At 36.2% G+C, this 25,076-nt stretch overlaps 1 protein-coding gene across 2 annotated transcripts in view; it reads right to left on the bottom strand.

Moving 5' to 3' along the window:
- Nucleotides 1-25,076, bottom strand: part of LOC150107853 (uncharacterized) — a 284,299-nt gene that overhangs the window by 60,576 nt on the left and 198,647 nt on the right. Inside the window, exons 9-10 of one of the 2 annotated variants that reach the window (XM_090392094.1) lie at nt 17,841-17,970; nt 17,587-17,673 (exon numbers count right to left, since the gene is read on the bottom strand). In XM_090392094.1, the coding sequence (XP_090248220.1) occupies nt 17,587-17,673; nt 17,841-17,970 (217 nt within the window). Of the gene's footprint in view, nt 1-17,583; nt 17,674-17,840; nt 17,971-25,076 lie in introns of both variants that reach the window. The other variant, XM_090392093.1, reaches the window with a different exon arrangement.

The raw sequence follows: 25,076 nt of genomic DNA on the forward strand, positions 1-25,076 counted from the left end.
TGTTGGGGATCTAAATAGTAGAGTAGGAAATGATTGTGAGACATACAAAAATATTTTGGGAAAATTTGGAGAAAAGAGCAAAGCTAATAATAATGGCAAATATCTGTTGGATTTCTGCTCAGGACATGGACTGGTTATTACTAACACCATGTTCCAACATAAAAATGTGCACAAATTCACATGGAGAGAAGAGGCTAGGAATAAGAAAAGTCTCATTGACTATGTTATTGTTGATAGTGATGTTTTCTCCCTGGTGCAGGACACCAGAGTGTACAGAGCATTTGAAATTGGAAGTGATCACTATTTAGTCTTGAGCAGGATAAAATTGAATTTCATATTGAAAAGAATAACATGTAAGAAAGTTTTAAAGCGAATAAAAGTTGAGCAGCTCTCAGATGTAAACTGTAGACTAAAATACAGAAATATTATTGAAAAGAAAATGAAAGAGTTTGAGAACAGGAATCAAACTTTGGAGATTCAGTGGCAAACTCTGAAGGAAACATTGATTGATTCTGCCAGAGAGGCATGTGGTGAGGTTGTGTGCAAAGATAAAAAAATCAGAACTCCCTGGTGGACACAGGAAGTTAAAGAGGCAGTGAAGGAAAAGAAGAAAGCATATCAAAAGTTCCTGGCAAATAAGTCAGCTTTTACTCTTACAGAATACAGAGACAAATGTAAGAAAGCTAAACAGTGTGTAAAACTAGCTAAACAAAAGTCATGGGAGGACTTTGGCAAGAATATAGAAAATAAATATCAAGAAGGTGGCAAAATATTCTGGAGGTTGTTGAAGAAGCTTAGGAATGGAGGAAAGAGTGCTGTAAAAGGAATTAGAGATGATAAAGGTGAAATGAAAACAGGAGAAAAAGATATCCTTGAAGTATGGAGTAATTACTTTGAAAAACTGCTAAATGAAACAAGCAGTGATGACAGCACGGTGATAAAAAACACTGACCAGGCATGCAGTCAGGAATACATATCCATACTTGAAGTAGAAAAAGCCATCAAAGGCTTGAAATGTGGAAAGGCAGCAGGAGTAGATGATATTCGACCAGAAATGCTGAAGTATGGTGGTATAAGAGTCTTACAGTGGCTGCACTGCATAGTTCAGAAAGCCTGGACAGAGGGACGAATTCCCGATGATTGGAGTAGAGCTCTCATAGTACCCATATATAAAAAGGGAAATAAAACTGAATGTGAGAATTACAGAGGTATTTCCCTACTGAGTGTTCCTGGCAAGATCTATGCAAGTATACTTGAGAAACGGTTGAGAAGAATTGTGGAAGAAAAGCTTGGTGAAGAACAAGCTGGATTCAGGCCAAATAGAGGCTGTCAGGATCAGATCTTCACTTTACGACAAATAGTCGAGAAAGCATGGGAATATAACAAAGATCTGTATTTAAGTTTTGTCGATTTGGAAAAGGCATATGACAAGGTGCCAAGAGAGAAGCTATTCAATACGCTGCAGTTATATGGTGTCAATGGGGCATTATATCAAGCAATACTTAGTCTTTATTTGAGTTGTGAGTCAGCAGTTAGAATTGAAGGAAGTACAGGAAGATGGTTTAATGTTAAATCTGGTGTGAGACAAGGATGTACATTATCCCCTCTGTTATTCATTATCTATATGGATCACATTATGAAGGAATGTGGTATTAAACCTGATATCAAAATTGGAGATGTTAATGTCAGCTCTTTGCTTTATGCGGATGATGTTATACTTCTAAATAAATCCGCTACAAGTCTGCAAGATTCTCTGACTAAATTGAATAGCTGTTGTAATAGATATGGTATGAAGGTCAGCAATAAAAAGACAAAGACAATGAAAATAGGCAGAATCATTGAAAATGTCAACTGTGTTGTGAATGGAGAGCCTGTGGAACAAGTAAAACATTTCAGCTACTTAGGCACAATTTTTACTGAAGATGGTAAACTAAATATAGAAATAGACAACAGAATCAGCAAAGCTGGTATCGTGGGAAGTCAATTGAATAAATTCATATGGAATAAGAAAGAAATTAGTCGGAACACTAAATTAGCTGTATACAAGACTGTGTTCAAACCAATTTTAACTTATGGATCTGAGAGCTGGGTCAGAAGTAAAACACTTGACCAAAGACTAGAGACCGCAGATATGAGAGTCCTGAGAAAGATTAGAGGCGTGAACAGATGGCATCAATGGCAATATCATATTAAAAATGAGGATATTAGGAAAGAACTTGACATTGTCAGCATCCAGGAATGCGTTAGCAGAGCTAATCTCAGATGGTATGGTCACTTAAATAGAATGGGAGAGGAAAGATTAGCAAAACAAGTGTTCTCTGCCAGGTTGGCAGGAAAACGACCCAGAGGAAGACCAAGATATAGGTGGATTGATACGGTACAAAGTGCCTTAGACGATAGAAATATAAGATCTGATAATGTTGGAGTCTTGACAAGTAACAGACTGATTTGGAGGAAAATTGTAGATAGGAAGTTAGTAATGATGTAATTTTTTCATGTAGTACTGTCATATCCTGTACACCCCTTGAGGGTACATGGCAGGAATTTGATGATGATGATGATGATGATAAATTATGGAATGAAAGAATAATAGAAGATAATAAAAACAGATAGAGGCTATTTAACAATAATTGGTTTATATGCCCCAGAAGAAGGAAGAGAACAGGATAATATTGATTTTTATAATCAGCTACAAAACATATATAATAAAATAAATAAAAATGATTACAAAATTTTGGCAGGAGACTTAAATGCAAGAATTGGAAACACGAAAATTAATAATAATATAGGAATACATGGAGAACACACTCTAAACAGGAATGGTAAAAAATTGATTGACTTGGTACTTTGTAATAACCTAAAAATAAGGAATTCCTTCTATAAACATAAAGACATACATAAATATACTTGGGCAGCAAGAGGATGGAAATCAATATTAGATTACTTCATATTAAATGAAAAGACAGGAAAATTTTCACTAGATGTTAGAGTTCACAGAGGATATGAAATAAGCAGTGACCACTTCCTTGTTAACATAAAATTAAGATTACCACCTAAATGGCTACAAGTAACAAGAACAGAAAGAAAAATTGAAACATTTGTTTATAAAACTAGACTATTGAATGACACAAATGTACAATGGCTATATGAACAAAGAATTAACCAATATCTAGATAAAATAAAACAAAATGAAGAAATAGAAATAGAATGGCTTAATATAAAAACGATACTAAATGAAGCAGCAAATGAAAGCTTGGGAAAGGCCAAAAAATTCAATAAAAGAAAAAAACTGAAGATCTGGGATGATACAATCAAAGAAATAATCAAAAAGAAAAAAGAAGCCCATCAACAAATGGTTAAGCAGTAAAAGATTAGATGAAATAGAATATAAAAGAATAAGAGCCATAGCTAAAAGAGAAGTCAGAAAAAGACAGAGAATTGTGGAACAAATCTGTTTCTAATTTAGAACATGATTTATATAAAATGAGACCCAATATATATAAATTTTGAAACACTTAAATGCAGATACCAAAGAAAAGAAAATTAAACACTGAATTGAAATTAGAAGAATTTCTAAATTACTACACAGAACTGTGGACAGACAAATATTTTAAAAAAGACAACTGTCAAACAATTAACGAAAATGAAAAGGAAATAACTAAAGAAAAATTAGAAATCAGCCTGAAAGAAACAAGAAACGGAAAATCACCTGGAGAAGATAAACTAGGTTCAGAACTATATAAATATGCAGGAACTAGATTCAAAGAAAGACTGATTATTTTTAAATAAAATTTACTCAACTTGTATCCCCCCAATAGAATGGAAAAAAGCAATTGTGATTCCTATCTTTAAAAAAAGGTAGTAGCGATGACCTAAAAACTATAGAGGTATCAGTATACTAAATTCCTGTTACAAAATATATAAGCAGAATGTTAAATAGCAAACTAATGAAATATTCCAAAAACTTTATTTTAGAAGTACAGAATCGATTTAGAAAAGGACGATCATGTATACACCCAGCCTTTTGCCTAAAATTACTAATAGAGAAAAGAAGAGAATACAATTCAGAAACACATATTGCATTTATTGACTTTGAAAAAGCATTTGACAAAGTTAAAAGAAACATTATTTAACATATTAAAAGAAAGACAAATACCAAATAATATCCTAAAAGCTATCACAAGTATATATGAAAATAATCAAATATAAATAAGATTAAATCACGAGCTATCATATACGAGAGACATAAACCAAGGGATGTCCATGTCCCCTCTCAGCAACTCTTTTTAATATCAACTTAAAAGAAATAATAATAAAATGGAATAAAAATTTACATCAAGGAACTTTCTCCTATAGTAAACTTAAACACTCTCCTCTTTGCCGACGACCAAATAATAATTACAAATTCTAAAGATAACTGCAAGTTTTCTTCAGAATATAAAATAGATTTCTGTAAGAAAGCTATTTTAGAATTTACTCAACAATCTGTAAGAAAGCTATTTCAGAATTTACTCAACCTTCTGTAAGAAAGCTATTTTAGATCTAAATGAGATATACAAAGATTATGGTATGATAATATCAACAGAAAAATCAAAAACTATGGCCTTTCAAGGACAAGATCCAGCAAGAATTAAAATAGATAGATAACAAGATCTTAGAATAGGTGAATTCATTTAACTACCTAGGATGTATGATCACATATGAAAATGAAAAAGATATAAATGTAAAAATTGCAAAATATTTAAAAATAACAGGTGTAATTAACTCTATATTTAAACCAAACCTAGTTCAAAAACAAACCAGGCTAAAAGCATACAATACATTAGCCCTACCAGTCTTAATGTATGGAAGCAAAATCTGGACAATAAAACAAAAAGACAAACAAAGATTAACAACAGCAGAAATGAAGTTTATGAGAAAAACTGCAAAGTATGCCCTATTTGTTCACAAAAGAAACGAAGAAATTATGAAATAATTAAACCAAGAACCAGTAATAGAAAAAATTAAAAAATATAAACACAAATAGATGGAACACGTTCAAAGAATGAAAACGGAAAGATTACCAAAACAAGCCTTAAAGTACAAGACATTAGGAAAAAGAAAACCAGGACATCCTCTTAAACGATGACTTCTAAGGCCGGAACAGGCCATGCTAGGCCTAAATCCTTGATACGCATGATGATGATGAAAAAAAATATAATCTTAAGGTGGAAAAGAGACCTCATTTCAAATTTCAAGATTTCTTAACAACATCTGACTACAAAGTTGTTTATAGAATTCAGAAAGGCAGATCAGGGTGTGGTTGCCTGATTCACATCTTTAGTATAATTATGAATCGGGCACCCAAGCAATACTTAGTCTATATACTAAATCAAGTAATACTTAGAATTGAAGGAGGTACAGGAAGATGATTTGATGCCAAATCAGATGTGAGATAAGAATGTGAATTATGATAATGGAATGCATCACCAAATCAACCTGATAAGAGACTAATTATCAGAATATTGATTGGGTAGTGAAGAAATCTTACAACAGTGCAACTGAATTTATTGATTTCTTGCAAGACAGCCTATTCAAGCGGTATCTGACAGAACAAATTCAAGGTCAGAGAGTGTTAGACCCGATTAGGGTGTTTCAGTTAAAGATTTGACTGTTGTCTCCAGATGAAGGTCATCATGCTGTAAGGACCTGCTAATTATATGATCACCATTCAGAAAAAGTTACATGCTGACCAACAGAGCAGGAAATTATGACCAACTAAGGAGTAAGCTACACTCGGTCCCATATATTGGTTTCAAGATGAGAAGTATATTGTCAAAGTATGGGAAGCACTTAATAGGAGCAAAATGGATGTGCAATCTTATTAAGTAGAAAATTCTTAAAAAAGTGGAAGGAATACCGTATGCATTAGAATCATGGCAGCAGGAAAATTATAAGGTGCAGACCAGAAGAGTTGTATGGAAAACTAATGAAAGTAAACTGGTTCTGCAATCTAAAAGGCAATACAAAAGATTTTTATTGTTATGCTGCAAGTAAAGAATGAATGAATGCAAAAGAATAACTACTACATGCAAAAGAGATTGTTCCTTCAGATGTATTTCCTGAAATTTAAAACGACTGTGTATTTTTAACTTATGACCAACTAAGGAGTAATGTTCACTACTATGTTTACTTCTCTTAATTCTACCACGTTTTTTACCAATTTTATTTTATTTACTTAATTTACTTAAGTAAATTTTTATTTACTTAATTTTACCAATTAAAGCACGCCATTACGGTAAAATGAAGTTAAGGCTATCAAGACAACTGAATCGTCTCGCCTTCCTAAAACGCTGCCAGGATAACCAGGTAATTCCTAACTGTGTGAAATTCAAGCACCATTTCTCTTCGCAAAAGGCTCTTCGTATTTATAACCGTGCCAGCCAAGCCTTACTCAGAGAACAAATTGCCGTGACTCGCCGTTTCCTGAATGATGCTAACTTAGCTATACAGGCACTGAAAGATGACCTTTCAAGCACCTTAAGCCACGAAATTTGGTCTATTTTATATGACATCTCATGCACTGCAGCAGAGAAAGAATTTTAAAAAGTACGAGATCAACACATCAAAAAATTTGAAAATTTAAAAAAGAACTCAATCTCGAAACCACAACTTCCTACCAAAAGTAGGGTGGCCAAAAGTAGACAACCTTTCGTCATTTAGTGTAAAACCTGAAACACTCGACGCCTTCGTACGTGGCCACAACTTTGCCATCATGCCCAGAAGAATACCTGCTGAAGATATTATGATAAGAATGAACGCGGGATACGACACCTTCCAAACCACGCTGCCAACGATATTAGACTGGATGTAGCTTGTGTTCTGACCAAAGCTAAACCACCAAAAGCCAACATGCCCAGTAAGGAAATTAAATCTCTACTGGAATTAAAGAAAAACAAAAAAAGAATAATCACCAAAGCTGATAAAGGGAACGCCACAGTATTGCTTAACCAAAAGGATTACACAGCTAAGCTGAAAGCTTTATTGTTAGATCGGGCTACTTACCTCCCTATCGAATACAATCCCACCAACAGATAAATTAGAAAACTCCATAGGCTCCTTAAGAAGATCACTTCTTGGCATGTGGAAATCACTAACAAATTAAAACCGTTTAACTCCATACCACCCTGTATTTATGGACTCCCAAAAATACATAAGGAAAATGTGCCATTACGTCCCATAGTGGATATCATTGATTCCCCCACATACAAACTAGCTAAACATTTGGCCAAAGCTCTCTCACACTATACTGGCAACACACCTTCACACATAAAAAACTCAGCCCACTTCAAAGCCAGCATAGAAAACCTTACACTCAAACACACTGACATAATGGTCAGTTTTGATGTCTTCTCCTTATTCACAAATGTCCCACTCAAAGAATCCTTAGAGCTAATCCAAGCTAAATTTTCTCCCGATATCACAGCCCTTTTTCAGTTCACAATGAACTCAGGCTATTTTGTTTGGCAAGGAAAATTCTACAAACAAATAGAGGGGACAGCCATGGGTTCTCCACTCTCCCCATCCTTGGCCAACTTTTACATGGAGACTTTTGAAGAGAAAGCCTTAAACTCTTCCCCACAAAAACCAACCATTTGGCTTCGCTATATTGATGATGTGTTCGCTATTTGGCCACATGGCTCCGATGCACTCCTCTCATTCCTAACACATATAAACAACCAACACCCCAGAATCAAATTCACCCTGGAAGAGTAAAAAAACAACTGCCTTCCTTTCTTAGACACACTAGTCACCCACCAGCCTGATGGAACCTTGGTTTTCTCAGTCTATAGAAAACCTACCCATACAGGCATACATTCACCAACAATCTCACCAACCCTCCTTGCAACAACATGAAGTCATTAAGACACTACACTACACAACAGGGCTAAACTTATCTGTTCAAATGACAATGCCCTAACCACAGAACTAAACTACATTCTCAACACTTTCTCAGCCAATGGCTACCCCCTCCACCCAAAAAAAATCCAAAAAAATATTGAAACTAGTAACCCCCCCCCCCCCCCTCACAACAAGGATTACCCTAAATCCATCACCATATCCTATATCCGAGGCACCTCGGAGAAAATTACAAAAATCCTAAAAGTTGAAACTTGGAATGTATGAACAATGTTAAGAGCTGGTAAATTAGAGAACTTGAAGAAAGAAATGGAGAGGAATAAATTGGATGTGGTTGGTCTAAGTGAAGTCAGATGAGAAGATATAGGAGATTTTGAAAGCGATGATTATAGAATTATATATTCCTGTAGAACACGGGGAAAAACTGGAGTAGCATTTGTTTTGAATGAAAAGGTTAAAAATTCAGTAGAAAAAATAATATATAAAAGTGACAGGGACTTAGCTTCTTGTTACAGACCATATAAAAAATTGGCATTCCTTATCCGCTCTACTAAAGACCCCCTCACCCAGACCTACCTGGTGTATACCAGGTCCCTTGCAGCTGTAAGCTGTCCTACTTTGGCCAAACAGGCAGGACAGACAATATCAGAATTTCAGAACACAAGGACTACATCCGCTTTCACCAATACAGCCACTCTGGTCTTGCTGACCATGCGTTGGATACCTGCCATAGAATACGGTGGAAGAAAGCCACGATAGTACACCATAGTAAATACAAATATGAAAGGCTTTTCATGGAATCAGCTTCAGCCCTAAGAAACAATCCAAACCTCAACAAATTTGGCTGCATGAGACTGCCTCAAATTTGGGAAACCTACATCAGAAGACCTTCAAGCCCAATCGCCCAAGAATACCAACATTGCCCACTAGGGGGCATCATCAAGACTTTAGAAGAAATAATAGCTTCCTCATTTACTGTTTGTTGTGCCTGCATGCACGTGTCTTGTTCTTAAGTTTCTTGAAAATGGCAACGTGACGTTGCAGAAATATTGAAGTACATTAAAATTTATTTTAATGCATATCCTACTTGACGTTGTAATTTCCTTAAATTACTTAGTAAAAAATGATACAATCTCAACTGAACTAATTGTGCACTGATCTTGTCTCCTAGTCTCCATGGTGATGCAGATTCAATAGAAGGGGTGAAGAGATCATCGATATAGGCAACTGTGGCATGTAAATCATGAGAACCAATTAAGAATTTGTGGACTGTAGACACTAGCACATAAGAGCAATATACTTCTGAAAAGGTATCATTATATACAATATCACTGGACTGAATTTTATGGAGGATGCAATGAGGATAACAGGGTATCTGTGGAAGTCAAGAATGGATGCAGTCAAGAAAGGTGTCAGAACTAGATTTCTTTCTCTCATAGCTATATGACTGGAATAACCTGTCTTTAAAGGTGATGAGTGCAGGTAATGTGAACAAATTCAAACAAAGGTATGACAGCAGCTGTGGATGAAACGCAACTTCTCTCAGTGAGCTGCTGACCCCCTGGAGATCTGAGAATTAGGACTTATAATCCAGAAATAATTTTTTCAAGTCACTTCAGACCCTCACAAGTAAGCCCAGCAGTGGTCTCATACCAAGCAATGAATTTATCTTACTACCTTAAGACAGTAGATAAATTCATGTCCACAGCAATGGGGATTTAAACAACCAATGTTCATTAACACTTTAAGACCTACTGGGACTTAAAGAATCATGTGTCCTGACCATTTTAGCTCTATTTAAAATATTGCTGTGTGGTATTTCCATGAAATATCCAAATAATTATTTTTTGTCTTTTAGTTAGCATTTTTGACAATTAATTGGTACAAAAATTTTAGTTATACATGTGGTATCGGCTCCAGAAATGAGTTGCAAGAAATCAAGGTTTTTGAAAAAAAGAAAATGTTAATTTTTTATTAGATTCTACTTATTAACACTTCTTTAGTGTTCAAAATTCAATAAATTTTGAACATCACTATAATTATCCACTATTGGCCACAAAAGTCAAGTGGTAAATTATTGAATTAAGGCATCCAGTTTTTGCAACACTATGACTTCGCATGCGATCACAAACGACTAGCTGGACAGCCTCAAATTTGGTCACCCCTCGTTCAAAGTTCTGAGTCACTGTTGCTTGATTCGGAGCTCACATTTGTGGGGCAATCTGCCTCTTGTTCTGGATCACCGTCTGCCCAATCATCTAATTCAGATCCTTCATTATCCAGTATTTCCTCGAGCATTTGTTTTAATGTGCGATCAGTCAAGAACTGTTTTACACCCTTGCTTTGGGCACCACTAGGTCTCGGTCTGTCCATGGTGACAGAGAAATTCAGAATGATCTCTCAGGTCACAAGAAGAGAGTCATGAATCCCTTATATTGTTTAGATTGGAGCAGCCAGAGTTATGACGGTGCAATGTAATATAAACATGTGTGACACAGCCGACAGGCAGGTGTTTTGATATACTAATATAAATTTCCATTTCTTATTGATAAAAGTCAACCATCCTCATGAATAATGAAGCTGAAGGTTCAAATTTAACTACAGTACAGTCTGATAATCAATTTCAAGCATATTATTATTATTTTTGAAATTTAATTTAGCACTGTAAATATACGGGGTGCTTAAGGGTCAAAGCTGTATAACTGAGAGGAGACCTCCACATAGCCTTTAAAGGAATGCGGAGAACCGACCAGGGCTTCTGACCTAATGTCCAATCCTTACCTTCTCGTGGTACACCCTGTTGGGTATCTACTTGGATACTGAACGAACGAGGATGGGCTGGCAATTTGGGATTTAGCCGACCAAATTGTATTCTTATTGGTTAAACCAAAATAAAAAAATGATGGTACAACATGACAAAATTTCATGCCGGCTGGGGCGTCGCCCAGTTAAACAAGGCCCCCGTTGTTTTCGCCAGGGAACCAGGGCGAACAGCGAAAAGTCAGCTACTGGAACAAATCTGAAAACAAACCAACTTAACATCACCAGAGTTAAAGATCGGTACTATCAACGTAAGAAGCCTGAATGGCAAAGAAATGGAGCTAGCTGAGGAATTAGATAAGTACCAGATCGACATAATAGGGGTGACTGAAACAAAAAAGACCAAAACTGGTGAGATCTTTCTGAGCAATAAATACAAAATGTTATATTCAGGCAATGACAATAAAGGAAAAGAAGGAGTAGCCATATTATTCAACACAAAATACGATGCTAATCTTCTTGAATGGCAGGCAGTCTCAAGTAGAGTAATGTGGGCAAATATGAGAATGGGGAACTGGACAATGAGACTTATTTGTGCCTATGGTCCCACAGAAGGTTCTACTAAGGTAGAAGTGGAGGAATTATTTGATGCTTTAGAAAAAGCAACTGACACAATGAAAAATGAAAAGTTGGTCCTTGGGATCTAAATAGCAGAGTAGGAAATGATTGTGAGACATACAAAAATATTTTGAGAAAATTTGGAGAAAAGAGCAAAGCCAATAATAATGGCAAATATCTGTTGGATTTCTGCTCAGGACATGAACTGGTTATTACTAACACCATGTTCCAACATAAAAATGTGCACAAATTCACATGGAGAGAAGAGGCAAGGAATAAGAAAAGTCTCATTGACTATGTTATTGTTGATAGTGATGTTTTCTCCCTGGTGCAGGACACCAGAGTGTACAGAGGATTTGAAATTGGAAGTGATCACTATTTAGTCTTGAGCAGTATAAAATTGAATTTCATATTGAAAAGAATAACATGTAAGAAAGTTTTAAAGCGAATAAAAGTTGAGCAGCTCTCAGATGTGAACTGTAGAATAAAATACACAAAGATTATAGAAGTAAAAATGAAAGAGTTTGAGAACAGGAACCAAACCTTGGAGATTCAGTGGCAAGCCTTCAAGAAAACACTGACTGATTCAGCCAGAGAGGCATGTGGCGAAGTTGTCTGCAAGGATAGAAAAATCAGAACTCCCTGGTGGACACAGGAAGCTAAAGAGGCAGTGAAGGAAAAGAAGAAAGCATATCAAAAGTTCCTGTCAAATAAGTCAGCTTGTGCTCTTAGAGAATATAGAGACAAATGCAAGAATGCTAAACACTGTGTAAAACTAGCTAAACAAAAGTCATGAGAGGACTTTGGCAAGAATATAGAAAAGAAATATCAAGAAGGTGGCAAAATATTCTGGAGGTTGTTGAAGAAGCTTAGGAATGGAGGAAAGAGTGCTGTAAAAGGAGATAAAGATGATAAAGGTGAAATGAAAACAGGAGAAAAAGATATCCTTGAAGTATGGAGTAATTACTTTGAAAAACTGCTAAATGAAACAAGCAGTGAAAGCACAGTGGTAAAAGACACTCAACAGGCATACAGTCAGGAATACATATCCATACTTGAAGTAGAAAAATCCATCAAAGGTTTGAAATGTGGAGAGGCAGCAGGAGTAGATGATATTCGACCAGAAATGCTGAAGTATGGTGGTATAAGAGTCTTACAGTGGTTGCACTGCATAGTTCAGAAAGCCTGGACAGAGGGACGAATTCCCGATGATTGGAGTAGAGCTCTCATAGTACCCATATATAAAAAGGGAAATAAAACTGAATGTGAGAATTTCAGAGGTATTTCCCTACTGAGTGTTCCTGGCAAAATCTATGCAAGTATACTTGAGAAACGGTTGAGAAGAATTGCGGAAGAAAAGCTTGGTGAAGAACATGAAGAACAAGCTGGATTCAGGCCAAACAGAGGCTGTCAGTATCAGATCTTCACTTTACGACAAATAGTCGAGAAAGCATGGTCTGTATTTAAGTTTTGCCGATTTGGAAAAGGCATATGATAAGGTGCCAAGAGAGAAGCTATTCAATATGCTGCAGTTATATGGTGTCAATGGGGCATTATATCAAGCAATACTTAGTCTTTATTCGAGTTGTAAGTCAGCAGTTAGAATTGAAGGAAGTACAGGAAGATGGTTTAATGTTAAATCTGGTGTGAGACAAGGATGTACATTATCCCCTCTGTTATTCATTATCTATATGGATCACATTATGAAGGAAAGTGGTATTAAACATGATATCAAAATTGGAGATGTTAATGTCAGCTCTTTGCTTTATGCAGATGATGTTATACTTCTAAATAAATCCACTACATGTCTGCAAGATTCTCTGACTAAATTGAATAGCTGTTGTAATAGATATGGTATGAAGGTCAGCAATAAAAAGACAAAGACAATGAAAATAGGCAGAATCACTGAAAATGTCAACTGTGTTGTGAATGGAGAACCTGTGGAACAAGAAAACATTTCAGCTACTTAGGCACGATTTTTACTGAAGATGGTAAATTAAATATAGAAATAGACAACAGAATCAGCAAAGCTGGTATGGTGGGAAGTCAATTGAATAAATTCATATGGAATAAGAGAGAAATTAGTCAGAACACTAAATTAGCTGTATACAAGACAGTGTTCAAACCAATTTTAACTTATGGATCTGAGTGCTGGGTCAGAAGTAAAACACTTGACCAAAGACTAGAGACCGCAGATATGAGAGTCCTGAGAAAGATAAGAGGCGTGAACAGATGGCATCAATGGCAATATCATATTAAAAATGAGGATATTAGGAAAGAACTTGACATTGTCTGCATCCAGGAATGCGTTAGCAGAGCTAATCTCAGGTGGTATGGTCACCTAAACAGAATAGGCGAGGAAAGATTAGCAAAAACAAGTGTTCTCTGCCAGGTTGGCAGGAAAACGACCCAGAGGAAGACCAAGATATAGGTGGATTGATACGGTACAAAGTGCCTTAGACGATAGAAATATAAGATCTGATAATGTTGGAGTCTTGATAAGTAACAGACTGATTTGGAGGAAAATTGTAGATGGGAAGTTAGTAATGATATAATTTTTTCATGTAGTACTATCATATCCTGTACACCCTTTGTGGGTACATGGCAGGAATTTGATGATGATGTAAATATACATCGATGGGATTCTGGATTCACGGGCAATTGATGTATACAGTAATCCCTCGATTAGTGCGTCATTTTTTTTCGATACCCAAATTTGATTAGTACGCCTATATCATCATCATCATCAAATTCCTGCCATGTACCCTCAAGGGGTGTACAGGATATGACAGTACTACATGAAAAAATTACATCATTACTAACTTCCTATCTACAATTTTCCTCCAAATCAGTCTGTTACTTGTCAAGACTCCAACATTATCAGATCTTATATTTCTATCGTCTAAGGCACTTTGTACCGTATCAATCCACCTATATCTTGGTCTTCCTCTGGGTCGTTTTCCTGCCAACCTGGCAGAGAACACTTGTTTTGCTAATCTTTCCTCTCCCATTCTATTTAAGTGACCATACCATCTGAGATTAGCTCTGCTAACACATTCCTGGATGCTGACAATGTCAAGTTCTTTCCTAATATCCTCATTTTTAATATGATATTGCCATTGATGCCATCTGTTCACGCCTCTAATCTTTCTCAGGACTCTCATATCTGCGGTCTCTAGTCTTTGGTCAAGTGTTTTACTTCTGACCCAGCACTCAGATCCATAAGTTAAAATTGGTTTGAACACAGTCTTGTATACAGCTAATTTAGTGTTCCGACTAATTTCTTTCTTATTCCATATGAATTTATTCAATTGACTTCCCACGATACCAGCTTTGCTGATTCTGTTGTCTATTTCTATATTTAGTTTACCATCTTCAGTAAAAATTGTGCCTAAGTAGCTGAAATGTTTTACTTGTTCCACAGGTTCTCCATTCACAACACAATCGACATTTTCAATGATTCTGCCTATTTTCATTGTCTTTGTCTTTTTATTGCTGACCTTCATACCATATCTATTACAACAGTTATTCAATTTAGTCAGAGAATCTTGCAGACTTGTAGCGGATTTATTTAGAAGTATAACATCATCCGCATAAAGCAAAGAGCTGACATTAACATCTCCAATTTTGATATCAGGTTTAATACCACATTCCTTCATAATGTGATCCATATAGATAATGAATAACAGAGGGGATAATGTACATCCTTGTCTCACACCAGATTTAACATTAAACCATCTTCCTGTACTTCCTTCAATTCTAACTGCTGATTCACAACTCAAATAAAGACTAAGTATTGCTTGATATAGTGCTCCATTGACACCATATAACTGCAGCGTATTGAATAGCTTCTCTCTTGGCACCTTGTCATATGCCTTTTCCAAATCAACAAAACTTAAATACAGATCTTTGTTATATTCCCATGCTTTCTCGACTATTTGTCGTAAAGTGAAGATCTGATCCTGACAGCCTCTATTTGGCCTGAATCCAGCTTGTTCTTCACCAAGCTTTTCTTCCACAATTCTTCTCAACCGTTTCTCAAGTATACTTGCATAGATCTTGCCAGGAACACTCAGTAGGGAAATACCTCTGTAATTCTCACATTCAGTTTTATTTCCCTTTTTATATATGGGTACTATGAGAGCTTTACTCCAATCATCGGGAATTCGTCCCTCTGTCCAGGCTTTCTGAACTATGCAGTGCAGCCACTGTAAGACTCTTATACCACCATACTTCAGCATTTCTGGTCGAATATCATCTACTCCTGCTGCCTTTCCACATTTCAAGCCTTTGATAGCTTTTTCTACTTCAAGTATGGATATGTATTCCTGACTGCATGCCTGGTCAGTGTTTTTTATCACTGTGCTGTCATCACTGCTTGTTTCATTTAGCAGTTTTTCAAAGTAATTACTCCATACTTCAAGGATATCTTTTTCTCCTGTTTTCATTTCACCTTTATCATCTCTAATTCCTTTTTGGGCAATTGATGTATACAGTAATCCCTCGATTAGTGCGTCATTTTTTTTCGATACCCAAATTTGATTAGTACGCCTATATACATCTTAAAAATAAATGTTACAGATTTTAAAATTTTTCTCTCTATACATTTTTATGGCTAACTATTTAAAAAAATCATTCACCAGAATGAAATAATTTACCGATTTAAAACATTTTACAAAGTTATTTTTAAAGGCATACTACACTGTTTCCATGTACACTGTGTTCCAAATTTTTACCGTCAAAATTTATGTTGTCTGCTATAGTACGCCCACAGATTCGAGACCCTTCGACACTTCTGTGCATGTCACAAAAAGGAGAATCAATTCCGATAATAGGGTAATCGATCAGTCTTCTCGGATGAGTTGTTTATTATTACACGTCGGAAAATTAACTTCTCTTTTATGATCATTGTAGTTTTTAAAGTGGTAACTATTTTGCTTGTATAACAGTTGGGAAATTTTATCTATAAAGCACGTGGTTTCGTATGTTGGCGACCGATTCTCAAGTTCTTCATTTCTTTCTCCCCTTCAATGATAACGTCCAAGAGTTAATTAAATCTCATTCTGAAGAATTGAGTGATTCTGACCTGTTAAATTTAGATGCACAGCGGGAAGATCTCAAAGAATATAAAGAAAATTTAACCACTGATAGTCAGCCAAAAGAGATTTCACAGAAACAATTTGAAAATATTTTTCGTACAATCGAAGTTTTTAAGCAGCAATGCTTAGAGGCTGACCTTGATGAACAAAGAAGCAGTAAAATTTGCAGAAGAATAGAAGCGCCAATAGGGCCATATCGTCGGTTGTATGAAAAAAAGAAACAAAATGCCCGCCAAACTACGTTAGCTCAATTCTTTGTTAAGAAGTAGAATAATAAAATTTATATTCTGACTATGTTTTATTGTCTTTCAGCTTCATGGTTTTTCCTTTAACTAGGCCCTGAGACATACCTTAATTCTTTTATAAAAAAAAATTAATGTTCAAAAAAGAAATTTGAGGAACGAATTATACTTTTTCCCATAGGTTATTATATTCGATTAGTGCGTTTTCGATTAATGCACGTATTTTAAGCATTAGCGCACTAATCGAGGGATTGCTGTGTTTACATCGATAGGGCTCAAAGTGTTAATGGTATTCCACTTAATGATGCCTCTAACCCATTTCCAAGCTGAATCTCTTCTTTGTATCTACATCTCCTTTCTGTATTCAATGGAGTCAAGCTAGCTGTTCTGTTTAGCAAGGAACACCAAACAAATAGAGCCATTCTTCCTTACGGAGATGCTGGAAAAGAAAGCTACACACAACCCCCCCCACACACACACACACACAAACCTGTCATTTTACTATGCTATATATATAAAATATTGTTATCCCCCTTCCTAAAAATAATAATATGAAGAGCAATCTATGTATAACTGATTTATGTATCAGCTTGAGCAAGTATAAGCTTCAGCATGCAAGCTTGAATAAATATGGAGTTGCTTACTTTTTATAATATACTCTGTATAAACTTTGCATCAGCCATATTACTCAACCATTTCTTATACATGTGGAAGGATAGCAGGTAACATGAATATGGTAAAAATTACTTTATCAAGAAAGCAAAAATCTAACGTAGATCAAAATGTGTTATTCATCCTACTTGTTATTATTGAAAATGCAGCTGATAGTTCCAGGTATACTTTCATTTTTCTACTTCTTTGGCATTTGTTACAACTATTCAAATGAATGCAAATATTCATGCTTTAAAAATGATATCCTTTAAACTTAAGTTTGCATTATTACAATTATTTGCATAAATACTTACTACCTCTAGAAGATCCTCTTCCAAAACTCCCAGAAGCTTGTTTTCTTTCTGCAATTTGTACTGATATAACAGTGCCACAAAACTGTTTGCCTGAAATAAAATGTGCATTAATTGCAAAGTTCAATTTGATAATACAAATTTTTAATCTGCTAATGGAAGAAAAGCAAAAAAACCTTGGTATCTAAATAAGGCAAGCTTTCTAACTACATAGCATTTATCAGGATTCCCTTGTAGAACAAAGACTGTAAGAAACTTACCATCAAACCAGGAAATTGCTGCTGATGCTGTAGGTGGATCATCATAAGTAATAGTTGCTTCGCCCTTCCCTCGTCCACTTACTTTATCTTTATAAATCCATATTTTTTGCTTTCGAGTTTTCTTATCAACCTGTAAATAATGAACTTTAAAAAACATTGACACTCTATACAATGGCTAATGTTAATGAGACTATGTATTCTAAAATATCTGTGCATGTACATACAATACACTGACATTACTAAACTTTTGTTCAAGTTTAATAATACTTTTGTTAAAGATACTGAACCTTTGTTAAAGAAGATCATTGCTGATATAATTGAGTGTCACTATAATTAGAGGAAAGAATACTCTTCCCAGATTCATTCCCAAAAACAAATATACAAGGAAATATTGTTATTCAGTGGGAAACTACAACTTTGATCTGATTCTCTTTTACAATAAGTGCAAGAGATCCCAGGAGGCTAGCAGGTCTCCTGAGGTCAAGATTTCTCCCATCTCATTCCAACACTTCAGCTGACCTATGGGCTTTTCATAGCTCATTAATCAAATGAAAACTCTTAATTTTTAACCTAGAAATAATAACAACTAATCAATTGAAACTATCCACTACATTTGTTTACAGCAGACCTGTGTGATCAAACTATCAGCTAAAATAATAATCACTATATGCATATTAAGGGTTGAACAAATATCGAGCAACAGGTTGCCAGGATATATTTCTACAGTGAAGTCATACTACACCATACTTCAATTATTGGTGAATGATGAAGTACTTAATTATATGGATACAGACATGAGAAGAAAACATTTTTACTAATTGTGAGGCAGTTTATTTCCAGATGACAGCCTTCACAAACCCATCTATGTTCTTGCAGATGTGGTACGTAGAAGAATTTGTGTGAATGGGCAAACAATCATAGAGTTGCTATCTGGTACAAAGGGATGCTAGTCAAATATAGTTAAGAGTTGCACTGTGGCAATGAAAAGTGAATGCTTCCGAGTTATTATAACTATTATTTAGTGTAACGAAATCATTCTCAATGTTTTGTGATAATATTGAGGATGTGAAGCACTGTATTAATATACTTTCAAACATATGAAAGTATATGGTTTGGCCTTGAAATTCAAAATAAATAAATGCAGTGTCATAAAAGAACTAATCGATTGCAGGAAGTTCATCAAACCAAATCCAGAATGAACGACTGAAGAAGAAAATTCATTTGTCTAGCACACTTTATTCACTGTACATCATAATATCCTTACTTTATCTCTTCCTGAAGAAGGTCCGATTTAAATTCGGACCATCTTCAGATTCAACACTGCCTAAGCTACGTTTCCTTCTCAGTCGACCAAAGACTAATCATAAAGGTCTCAAATATCCCAGTGTTCAACAAATTTTCTGCAATTGTGGTAAACCTTACTTTGGATAGACAGAAAAATCAATCTAACTCCGTATCGAAGACCACTAAAGAGACATCAACTGCAAAAGAACTTGAGCCAGTGCCTTATCCAGCCATGTCCTGTTTTCAGCAAACTCGAACAAGGAGTTCCCCACATCCAGTACTCTGGGAAAAGTCTAACAATCTTTACCACTGTTATGATGAGATAGAAATATTTGAGTTAACTTAGAGGCAAACATGTCAACCCCCCCCCCCCATCTAGTACTTAAATAATGGAAGACAATGAGTTTTTTCGATGCATTAAACCCCAAGAAGTGTTTCCTCAATTCTCGGGGGAGGAAACTGATGATGTGATCGTGTTCTTTAATTATGTAGAAAGACTGAAGGAAACGGGGGGATGGACTGAGTTTCAAATGCTGGCCTTGGTCCGTAGTAAATTGGTGGGAAAGGCTTAAGCTTACCTGTCCTCCTCCCCCATGCTAAGAGAAACCACAGAGTACCTAAGATTCAAGCAACTGCTAATCTCAGAGTTCTCTCGGATGAAAGGAAGTCCCGAGGTTTTAAGGGAGTTGTACTGTTGCATACAAGAGGATGGTGAAGGAGTGATTAAATTTCTTGACAGAATATTGTCCATTACTACGTCAATGAGAATATCTTCCCCAGAAGAGGAAGCCCATTTGAGATGGTTGGCCTGTGTGATGATTTAAGGGAGGTATCTTTAAGAAAGGGGCTCAGGAATTGGATGGATGTTTGGCTCTAGCCATAAAAAGAAAAAAGATAGTAGCAGAGATGGCTCAGGCCTCACTTCTAAGGAGTCAAATTAAAGGAAAACCAAGAAAGAAAGAAAAAACCTTTGGTGGGCCCAGAGCAAACAATTATTCCAGAAGGGAATTCTGGCTTACTGGCATCCAGTGTGTGTGAAGCGAGTTTAGCAAAGGCCAAATGTAAGATAACGAGGAATGAATCAAAAATGGGAGGGGAATATTATATGCAATCAGTTTCATTAGCAGAAGTAATAAAGGAACAGCCCTTGCCCCTTGTAGAGGGTTCAGTTGAAGGTGTCTCCTGTAACTTTCTCTTTGACAATAGAGCTAACATATCAGTGGTTCTGATACAATTAATTGGGGAACTCCAAACCAATACCCCTGAGAGCTTCACTGAAATGTGCGAACCCATCAAGATCATGGGTATTGCCAAAGTTGAACTCCGCTCAACATTAAAGGTTATGGCTAAGATCTCCATGCCTTGCTTCCCATTTGACTCCACACACGAATTGGTGGTACTTCCACAAGTGGCAGACACTAGTAGTCAGGTAATACTGGGTCTCGATTTTCTAGAAAAAAAAATCGATTCATGTGTGACTTTTCTACTAAGACACTGTCCTTGTGTGGGAAAAGGTATAGGCTGGAGTGCCTAGCGAAGTTTAATAGCGAGATGGGCAAGGCCATGAAAATTGAAGAAAAAGATGGTCATGAGGATACAGGTATGTGGAAAAGGAAGTTAACCTTAGAAGCCTTTAAGCACTCGAGCTCAGAGCAGGATAGGGCTCACATCGAGGAATTCTTTGAATCAGTGTTCCATCGGTATCCCAAAGTATTTACGGAAGAAGTTAGTTCACTCTCCTGCACAAGAAAAATCCAACATGCTGTCCAGGTTACTTCTGATATACCTGTATATGTAAGGCAGTACCAGACGCCTCTCAAATACATGGACAGACTCAAGAAATTGATGACAGATTATGAAAAGGCTGGAATTGTAGAAAGGTCCTAATGGAACAGTCCTTTCATATTAGTAGAAAAACTGAATGGTGGGCTGAGATTTGTCCTAGATTTGAGGGAGGTAAACAAAGTGACTAAACCTATTGATTTCCCTGTATGCAGGATTGAAGATCTATTGATTGGGTTCGAAGGAGCTAAATATTTCTCCAAACTGGATCTAAACTCTGGCTACTTCCAAATTCCTCTGAGGGAGGAGGACAGGAAATACTTTGCTTTCACCACCAGGTGGCAAAAGTACCAACTGTGCTGCCTTCCACAAGGAGCCAGGAACTCAGCCACGAGTTTTCAATACTTGATGAATTCTGTTCTGTCTGATATGTTTTTTTTCCAGGATGATCTCCTGGTTTACTCATCCTGTGTTGAAGAGTATTGTAGGTTGCTGACTGGAGTTATGGACAGACTGAGCAAAGCTCAACTTTGCTTGAAATATTTGAAGTGTAAGTTCTTTCTCAGGGAAGTGGAGTATCTTGCCCATGTAGTAAGCAAGGATGGAATAAAACCCACTGAAAATAATATATCTGCATCTTAAAGGCCAAGATTCCCACCACCATAAGACAGGTCAGGAGATATCTAGGTATGATAAATTTCTAATGAAAATTCATCCCAGAGTGTTCAAGATTAATGGAGCCCATAGTCAGGCTAACGAAAAAAGGAAAGGGGTTTGAATGGGGAAAGGAGCAAAGCAAGCGCATCATCTTTTAAACTTAGCTTTGACACAGTCACCGGTGCTGACCTATCCTAACTGGAGCAGACGTTTTATCTTTCAGCAGACGCCTCCATTGATACGATAGCCTCAGTTGTAGAACAAGATGAAGGGGAAGGATTTAAGCCTGTCGCCTTCATCAGCAGAAAGCTTTCCCATTCTGAATTAAACTACTCGGTGATAGAGAAGGAGGCACTAGCTATCATTTATGCTTTAAGAAAGTTCAAGTGCATGCTCCTAAGCCAACAAATTGTCCTGTGCATCGACCACAAACCTCTGTCGGGGAAGGGAAACACTCCTCATAAAAAGGAAGGGAGTTGCATAAAACCCACCAAGGGAGGAAGGGATAATGATAGCTGTCAAAAGGAAGAGGAGGATCCCATCTCTAATAACTGACCTAATAAATACAAGCGACACAGCGGAATACACGAGGAGGACTACTAGCCTGAGCGATCAAATATCTCCTAAAATGAGAGGAGAGGAGTACTACAGTGGAAATGGGATAGATGAACCAGAGCAACCCAGATACAATTTAAGACCAAGGCCCACCAATAGAGGGAACCCTTCCGGAGAGATAAAGTGCATATACCATAGGGCAAATGATAATAATGGAAACAACCACAGAGGCACACAGTACTTCTACAATCAAAGAAATCCACAATATGAGGAAGGTATAAGGAGCAGGAAATCCTAGACAAGGTGCCATTACATGAGACACCCCCCGCGGTTGAAGTGAGGAAAACCTGATTATCGAAAAAAAAAAGAAAGAAAACAAATTTCTTGAAAATTTTTCATTTGAAGGAGGGAAAACCTTTGTTATACCCTGATAAGTTGGAACATGAGATATTTCATCTTATCATTGTATAACAGAGCGAACACACAATAAGAAGCATTATACCATGCTTGTCTCTAGGTATCAAAATACTGCTTTGTAGATATATAAAATATTTCAAACTAAAAGAAAACAAAGTTATTTATATAATATTTCAACAAGGGTCCACTCACTAGTTAGTATAAATAATAGTGGAAGTGTAAACATTTTGTTAGAGCAATAAGTACTAGGAATTATAGAATGATATGCACAGGGGATGTAAGTCCAAAGGTCAGGAAGTAGTAACGCAAGGGGAGTGGTTAACCCCGGGCATTCGCGTGCCGACAGCGCACGAAAACCGTAGCGGAGAAGGCTGGACGCTTTTTTTCCTGTTCCTGATTTCCTGGTGTTGGTGTCGTGAGCGGGTGAAGGGTGGCAGCGCCTCCATTCCAGAGGGTTTCGATAGAGGCATCGCCGGAACTAGAAGGTCGTATCTCCGTGGAAAGAGTATGCCCGGCTGCCCACAGAAAGCCAGATAGGAACCCAAGGATATTTCGATTAAGGGGAGATAGATTCCTGAGGACTTAATGTGATGCAGTTCAAAATAAATAAGTACTTTATAGTATTTGTTAACTACGAATGAAAGGATATGTACCGCACTGTGAATCTAAGGAAGGAACATTAATAATACTATATAGAACTGAACTGTAGTGATCCTGAGAAAATTACCATATATTAACTGTCTCCTACTATGATTGAATTATGTTATATGTTTAAAGAGGTTATGATAAAGTTCAGGGTAAAGAATTGCTATTAATGACAAGATTGTAAAAGATATAGGTGCTATTTTGAGTGGTTTGAATGAAACTGAATTAGAAAAGGAATTACAGAGTGTTATGCATAATTTAGGTGTTTTTTAATGTTGATAAGATTTACACTGAAGAATTAACAATAGTCAGTCTGAGTATCCTTGTGATATTGGAATGTTTTAATATTAACCTGACTGTCAGGAACTCTCTTAGATTGAGATTTAAGTTTACATGTATTGTATGTATATAATTATAGTATCTAATAAACCTTGCTTTTGAATACAATTAAGTCTATCTGTGATTTTGGAATCCGATGCACCGCTTATAAAAACTAACACGAACCTATGCGGGAAAATAGAAGGAAGAGATTTTGGCCACGTCTGCAAAGGTCAAGGTATCACTAAAATACTATCTAGAGATTGCCTCTTGATTGATATTATTATTTAATCTGAAAGCGCTAAGTGGCGCAGCAAGAAAATAAATTTCTTAGCATTTTACAAGAGGTTGATGTCAGATACTCTGATATCTCTGGTATTGGCTCGACCCTGGGGCAATTCCATGGTTGAATAGAGGTACCACGTGATACCAGAGAAAGAGTTGAATGAGAATTTGAATAAAAGACTAAAAGAGTAATTATATTAGAGATAGGGGCACAACAATATCAATAGTAATTTAAGCTACAACTTATCAGACTGCCACAGCTCTGCCATTCAATATTGGCATGAGTGAGATCGTGGACACATGCATGTGCCTAACAATACAGTTGGAAATTGTTCTTCTTTTTAAACTCATCTAGGCTTTAGCCTCTATCGTGTTTTTGGCTGCATTTTATAATACTGTTCAGATCCAGTTTCTCTACAGTTTTTTACTGGGATTCTTATTTTTTTTAGCACCTGAAGAAGTCTATGTAAGATGAAACTAGTTGTGCGACTAAAACCTTTTATGTTAATCTCGGTCTTCGGTCATTTAACACTTTTAATGTATATATAATATAAAAAAAATTTCTTTGTTTCCTAATCAGTAACCAATTTATTAATAAATAAATCTACAGATTTTATTAATAAATTGGTTACTAATTAGGAAAAAAAGAATGATTTTTTTTTAATTTTGTATAGGCAGCACCCCCACTTGAAGCTTCATGGGCTGCCACTGATATATATCTACTCTATAATATAAAATGATAAGCCTTTTTTTGGAACGTGTTTTGTCAAGCTATTTGAAACGTTTTGAAACTCAGGGGCTACCCTGAGTGTCAAGTCTTCAAAATTCGAGTCATTGGAATTCAAGGAGAACTGGCCTACAAGTCCGGAACTGGGGGGGGTCAGAGTCCCCTATATATATATATATATATATATTTTTATAAAGAGATTTAATGACTAAAACCGAGAATAATTGTAAGGCTTTAATGATATAAAACACTACTAGTTTCGGCTTTTGACAGCCTTCTTCAGGTGTCTTCTAAAAATAGGAAACAGCAATAAAAAATAAAAACACTGAAGTTTAAAACTGAGAAGCACAGGAAAATTGCAGTACATAATTGACATGAAAAAACGCTGCATTTACATTTAAGTTGTTCTTTCAAAACGTGGCATTGTTTATTATGACATTGTGTGAGTGCGTGCCTGCAGACTCTCGTGAAAGCCAGTACTGAGCAACAGCAGAGTGGCTATCAGGGATGTTGTAGCTCAAATTGTTATTTAAATGTTCACGATTAAGGATGATTTATCTGGACTC

Source organism: Typopeltis vanoorti, chromosome 4 (assembly GCF_054136105.1).
Source record: "Typopeltis vanoorti isolate ZY-2024b chromosome 4, IOZ_Tvanoo_1.0, whole genome shotgun sequence".
NCBI classification, from domain to species: Eukaryota; Metazoa; Arthropoda; class Arachnida; order Uropygi; family Thelyphonidae; genus Typopeltis; species Typopeltis vanoorti.